This window comes from Salvelinus alpinus, chromosome 4 (assembly GCF_045679555.1).
Source record: "Salvelinus alpinus chromosome 4, SLU_Salpinus.1, whole genome shotgun sequence".
Taxonomy (NCBI): Eukaryota; Metazoa; Chordata; class Actinopteri; order Salmoniformes; family Salmonidae; genus Salvelinus; species Salvelinus alpinus.
Window position 1 is genome coordinate 45,104,610 of NC_092089.1, and position 6,513 is coordinate 45,111,122.

Sequence of the window (6,513 nt, forward strand, 5' to 3'; positions counted from 1 at the left end):
ATGTAAAGTGATACTAATGTATTTTATCATCATGTTTGAGCGTGGGAACATTTGTGGAACATTTTTGCTGCACACTACATACTATTACCACTTCCGGTGTGCCTGGCCGCCATATTTGATTCTGTAAAAAATATAAATATTATGATATTTGTTTAGCTGTCTAGCAAAGTTACGAAAGTGTAATAAACACACATTCGGCGGCAGAAATTAGAAGAGTTGCACTTTTAGCGAACAACTATCTAAGGTAAGCAACACTTGAAAATCGAATCCATAGTTAGCTGTAGCTAAATAACAAACCGTATAAAAAAGCTCTGCAACTTAGCTAGTTATCTAACGTTAAGCTAACGAGCTAGCTACTTGTAAAACTAAGTCATTGACATTGTTAGCTGTCTATCTGGCTAGCTATCTTGCAATGTAGCGAAATACCCCAAACGCCAACGTGAAATACTATTAAGATGGTATTGATTATGTGTCGGGGATATGCTCCTTTTGAAGTCTTGTGAAAATCAAAGCCATCTTCAGTTCTGAATGCTAGTAACTAGCTAGCTAGCAATAATAGTGCGGATGTGGAAGTAGCCAGATTTGGTGCCCACTTCTTTGACATCCGTAGTTTCATATTCGACTTCCACCGGAACATAACATTAACCAAGTATCAAAGCATATAGGGTTGATTGTTACTTTATTCGATGTATTACTAGCTAACGAGAAAAGTTCAAGCCCAGCTAAATGAACTGTGCGATCATTCAGTCAGTGTTTCTTCAGCTAGCCTGTGACTTGACACTGTATTTTAGCAAAATAAATCATTTCACTTTTGCCAAGTTGGTTCTTATTGCTGCCACAATTGCACATGGGTTCTGACTACGATTGCTTCACATTTACAAAAACGGAATATTTCCTAATACTGCAATTTTTCCTTCAATACAGCCATCAACATTACACCAATAAAACATATTGATGCAACATGTTTCACAGAGCATAAACAATACTATTTTGGCAGAAAAAAACATTCTCTAGACTTTTTAGCAATGCCTGGCTTATATTCACTCGAGGTTTGTCTTATTGTTTTGACACTTACGCAAAAGCACTCTTTCTGTCTCCCAGTAGATGTCACTGGTTGACCTGGGGAAGCGGCTGCTGGAGGCTGCGCGGGCAGGGCTGGATGATGATGTCAGGACCCTCATGGTCAATGGAGCTCCCTTCACCACTGATTGGGTAAGGGTCTCACTGTAGGGATACTCACATCCACTCACCTCATGTAGCCTAACACAGAGATATTGTTCCTCAGATCTCTTGTGGTACATCACAAATCTACCTATGTTGCAGTGCTGGCTTCTTTCACACAATCCAGACACGGTGTTGTAGGGACTGGGTCCTCATAAACCAAACTGTGTTCTAGCTGGGGACATCCCCGCTCCATCTAGCGGCTCAGTACGGACACCACTCCACTGCTGAGGTGCTTCTTCGAGCAGGCGTTAGCAGGGATGCCCGGACCAAAGTGGACAGGACCCCACTCCACATGGCGGCCACGGAGGGCCACTCCAATATAGTGGAGCTGCTAGTCAGTGTAAGGGCAACCAAAGCTGACAGTATTCAGCTGTTTATATGAAAAACTTAACAGTTCTATATTTAGTAAAGTGACTGAAATACAAATGTTATTTTATTCATGTTGAACGTTCACCACCCTCATTTTGGAAACTAGGCTACCCGTCTCACTTTCCTATCTCTTTTCCACCACTGGGGGGCGTGCTGTACTCCCTAGCAGAGCGGAGCGGACATCAACGCTAAGGACATGCTGAAGATGACAGCCCTGCACTGGGCGGCCCAGCACGGTCACAGAGAGGTGGCAGAGCTGCTGCTCAAATATGGAGCAGACGTCCACTCCCTCAGCAAGTTTGACAAGACGCCCTTTGACATCGCCATGGACACCAGCAATACTGAGCTCATGATACTGTTACAGGTGAAGGGACTGTGTGTGTGTGTTTTGTATTTATATGGCTCTGATGTTCATTTGTTTTCACGAAAATGCCCTTATGTTTCTATAAGAAGGGAAGTGAACACGGGGGAAAAACATCTAAACACATGCAAGTATGTGTTCTTATCGCTGGTTTATGTAACACGTGTGGAGACCCTGAAGGTTGAACTGTTGCCCAGTATGTGGGAGGAACTGTGTCTGTTCTTGTTAGATAACATCTTCAAGGTGTGTTTTGTGTATGTACACAGGATGGCATGCAGAACCAAGTGAACATGAACCCAGAGCCCCAGTTCATCATCTCCTCTGCTGGGGTCGTGAACCTCTCTGACCTCGTCAACACCACCGCCAAGTCAGGTATGGGCAACTGGAGCACAGGTTACAGTAAGTTGGGTACAAATTTAAGTAGAGGTATATCAAATCAAATATAACTCACTGACATTTATAATTGATATAAATGGGGAACCTTAGTTACCACCTGACCTCACCCAAGACACTTCTAAATGGGATGACTTGATTGAGGTTTTGCATTGTCTTATTATTCCAGGAGAATCTGTCTCTACCACCTCAGTCCTGGCAACACTGGCAGCCCTGGCAGAAGCCTCCGGTCCCATGGGTAACAATGCAGGTAAGTGATGTCTATGCATAACCATGAGGATAACACTACAGATTACTCTGAGCTACTCATGTTACAATTAATAGTACTTTGATCTATATCGTTCTATAAAATTATGATAACTCTCTGTGCGTTAGGGCTAACACGATCTGTATTATATTTCTTAGACTGCAATGGTAAGTAACTATCTTTCCCAAAGGCAAATCTGAGGATGCGATCGCTGCAGATTCTGTGGACTCGGCCATTCAGCATGTAGTGGGCGATGGAGGTCAGAGGGTCATCACCCTAGTGACGGACCAACACGGCAACCTGCAGCCAGCAGGAATTGGACAGCAGTTCTTTGTCACTATGCAGGGGCAGCAAAGTAAGTAGGAAACCACAGCCATATATAGCCATTTATACACTCAGTGGCCAGTTTATTAGGCACATCACCCATTCACAAATGGTTCGCTCCTACAGACAGTGAGCAACGTGGCCGTGGCTTGCTATAAAAGCAGATAGACAGGCATCGGGGCATTCAGTTACTGTATGATTTACTGTTAGAATGGGCAAAATGAGTGACCTATGCTACTTTGAGCATGGTATGATTGTCGGTGCCAGGCTCACCGGTTCCAGTATTTCAGAAATGGCTTTTCCTGGGCTTTTCACGCACGACAGTATCTAGGGTTTACAGAGAATAGTGCGACAAACATAAAAACATCCAGTCAGTGGCAGTCCTGTGGGCAAAAAAACTTGTTGATGAGAGAGGTCGAAGGAGAATGGCAAGAATCATGCAAGCTAACAGGCAGGCCTCAAACAGGCAAATAACGGCACAGTACAACAATGGTGTGCAGAACGGCATCTCGGAACGCACAACTCGACGATCCTTGTTACGGATGGGCTATTGCAGCAGACGACCACACCGGGTTCCACTCCTATCAGATAAAAACAAGAAAAGGCCTCTTGATAGGTCCCTTGATACCAATTGAGCAACATTTGAATGCCACAACTTATAGAATCCGTTCCCTGAATAATTCAGACTGTTCTGGAGGCAAAGGGGTGTCCGACCCGGTACTGGATGGATGTACCCAATACACTGAGTGTATATTTATTTAGTTTACATTGTGCTCATGTCAGCCTGTTTCAAGACATTACAATGAATGCATTCATTAGTTTGTGTTTTGTTTCTGTAGTGGTGGCAGTCCCGGCTGGTCAGATCACAGAGGAGGTGGTGGAACAGGAGCCTTATCCCTCTCCGGCACGCAAGAGGAGAATAGAGCCTGCAGCCATCCTAACCAGACCCAAAGAAAAGGTCAGCAATGGTCCCCATGTTTGTTGCTTGGCATAATATTCTGAAATCGTTTCTCTCTTCTTACTGTATGTGCCCATTGTTCTCAGAAAGCGAAGTCAGGGGACAGCAGTCGGGAGCAGCTCCAGAAGCAGTTGCAGGAGGCCAACCGGAAGGCCCAGGAGTACCGCACACAGCTCCTACAGAAGGAGCAGGAAGCTGAGCAGTACCGCCTCCGACTAGAGGAGGCCATAGAGCAACAACAGAGCAACAATACCAGCAATGCTACTGGTTCTACCAGCACAGGTGTCCAGGAGGTAGAGGAGGAGGTGGTCCAAATAGAAAAACAATGTGAAACAGAGGAGAGAGTTGTAGAGGAAGACAAAGTGGAAGGGGAGGAGGACGTCCCATTTCCGGAAGACACCATTCTGGTTAAAGTGGAGGAGGAACTGGATTCAGGGGAGGGAGAACAGATAACAGTGGATGAGACCGAGGAAACGGAGAAGGCTTCAACTAAGGTCACAACAATCCCCAAACGGGGGAGAGGGAGGGGACGAGGACGTGGAAGGAGGCGGTAGTCAAGTGTCCCTCTGTTCTCTTGGTGTTCTCTCATGATATGTCTTGTTTTATGCTTTTATATTAATATTAACGGTTATTACTTGTTTGTTATTTTAGAACAATAACATTGTACTTGTATTTGTAACTAGGTTTTGAGATTATTTTATTTACTTGCAATACTTTTGATGAAGAAGCCATTGGCGAGCACTTGTAAGCTAACGCTGAGCCATATGTGGGAGGAGTTAAGGATGCAGATAGCTCCACAGTGTACAAACTATTCTGTGAATTTAGAGAAAGTAAGAAAAGGTATGTTTGCATAGGAGTGTAAATACTAAAATGTGGGTTTGATTGCACTGTGCATTCATTCTCCTAAGAATAAGGTTTGCAACACATTCTAAATAGGATATTCAATCCACAGCATTTCCGGTTCCTGTCATCAGCGTCATGTTTAAAATGGTAGAATCAAGGCTGGCTAAGTTGTAGTTATTTGCGTACCTCAATGTGTGAGTGTTTGGGCATGTGTGGGTGAGGTCGAGGTGTGGGATATCGGTGTTTCTTTGCTAGTTGGCCAGCTTTCTTAAATCTCAGTCTTAAATATCCTCTTCTAGTACTATTTTAGTTGCAGACCACTCAGACACTAAGATACTGTAGGTTTTCATTTTTTGTTCCAAGTAATGTTAGATTTTAGAGTTAATGTGTAAGTTAATGTTATTCTTAACCTCTTATTTTTGTTCCTTTTGAAATTTTAAAGCATTACACTCTGTATAGACCAGCGTCTGTCAATAGACGTTGATCTGTCATCGCAGTCCAGTTTAAACTAATACTCTCAGAAAAATATTGTTTACATATGCTCTCTTTGATGACTAGTTAGTTTGGCACTATGTCCTCCTATGTGTTTTTATAATGTTCGTAAAGGAACACTATCAGGGGTTATCTTCCATTTGGTTAGGATTTTAAAAAACAAACATTTTGCTACAAAATAATGTTAGTGAGTCAATATGGGAAAATGTTGAATTGTTTTTTATGTGGAATACCCCTTTCTTAACACATGTATTTTTAGAATTCAATAAATAAGCACTTATTGTTATTCTATCCATGCATGTTACTTGTCCTTTTTGATTATTTATTATATGACTATTGCTCATCGACAAACAATGCATCTACATACACTGAGTGTGCAAAACATTAGGAACACTTGCTCTTTCTATGACAAACTGACCAGGTGAACCCAGGTGAAAGCTATGATCCCTTTTTGATGCCACTTCTTAAATCCACTTCAATCAGTGTAGATAAACGGGAGGAAACAGGTTAAATAATGATTTTTATGCCTTGAGACATGGATTGTCTATGTGTCCCATTCAGAGGGTGAATGGTCAAGACAAAATATTTAAGTGCCTTTGAACGGGGCATGGTAGTACGTTTCCCATGTGTATCAAGAATGGCCCACCACCCAAAGGACATCCAGCCAACTTGACACAACTGTAGGAAATATTGGGGTCAACATGGGCCAGAATCCCTGTGGAACGCTTTCGACACCTTGTACAGTCCATGCCCCAAAAGGGGGGTGCAACTCAATATTAAGGTGTTCCTAATGTTTTGTACACTCCGTGTATACCTGCAGGAATATAAAACAATCTAAATCTTATGTGTTTTGAATTAGCCCTGACTGACGAGTTTTAATGAATCTTTTGGTTGTATAAGGTTCACCATATAGCTTCTGTAAATAATTATTAGAATGGAGCATTTCTTTTTTGCCTCGTTGAGCCTGAGAGGTTTTTTTATTTCATATTTTCTCTTGAGGACTGCTGAATAAGTTCATCCAACTTTACTTCTATTTATAGCATTCATTTCACAATGATGTCCCTGGTGACCAATCAGGAAAATTTCAAGCAATTTTTAAAAAGTGCTTAGCTATACATGTACAGTGTCTATTCTGTTCTCTATACAGCTGTGATGGTTTCAGCAATGTACCATAGTACATCGGTGTCTCTGTGTGGTCAAGGTATGAGCTGTGCACCATGTTTCAACCCAAGAAGCTTAGAAGAAAGAAGTAATATAAAGTGCATGTACCTTAAAGGCCCAGGAGTCTTTTCAAAGGATATT

The 6,513-nt window shown here is 42.4% G+C and overlaps 1 protein-coding gene across 6 annotated transcripts; it reads left to right on the plus strand.

Moving 5' to 3' along the window:
• Positions 1 to 103: 103 nt before the first annotated feature.
• LOC139573689 (GA-binding protein subunit beta-1-like) lies at positions 104 to 5,502 on the plus strand. 6 transcript variants are annotated; one of them, XM_071397439.1, is made up of 9 exons: positions 104 to 244; positions 1,102 to 1,212; positions 1,397 to 1,564; positions 1,760 to 1,957; positions 2,221 to 2,353; positions 2,517 to 2,597; positions 2,785 to 2,949; positions 3,758 to 3,876; positions 3,963 to 5,502. In XM_071397439.1, the coding sequence occupies exons 2-9, from the start codon at positions 1,105 to 1,107 to the stop codon at positions 4,428 to 4,430; spliced, it is 1,440 nt and encodes a 479-aa protein (XP_071253540.1). In that variant the 5' UTR covers positions 104 to 244; positions 1,102 to 1,104; the 3' UTR covers positions 4,431 to 5,502. The 6 variants fall into 6 exon arrangements, with proteins under 6 accessions (XP_071253540.1, XP_071253543.1, XP_071253542.1 ...); XM_071397442.1 differs by having other exon boundaries at positions 2,221 to 2,326; XM_071397441.1 differs by having other exon boundaries at positions 105 to 244; positions 1,763 to 1,957.
• Positions 5,503 to 6,513: the final 1,011 nt, after the last annotated feature.

Bases quoted from the DNA above. Each gene is read 5' to 3' on its own strand.
- LOC139573689 (XM_071397439.1), top strand. From the start codon at position 1,105: ATGTCACTGGTTGACCTGGGGAAGCGGCTGCTGGAGGCTGCGCGGGCA. The intron at 1,213-1,396 runs GTAAGGGTCTCA...ACTGTGTTCTAG, and splicing joins CTCCCTTCACCACTGATTGG to CTGGGGACATCCCCGCTCCA. The intron at 3,877-3,962 runs GTCAGCAATGGT...CATTGTTCTCAG, and splicing joins TAACCAGACCCAAAGAAAAG to AAAGCGAAGTCAGGGGACAG.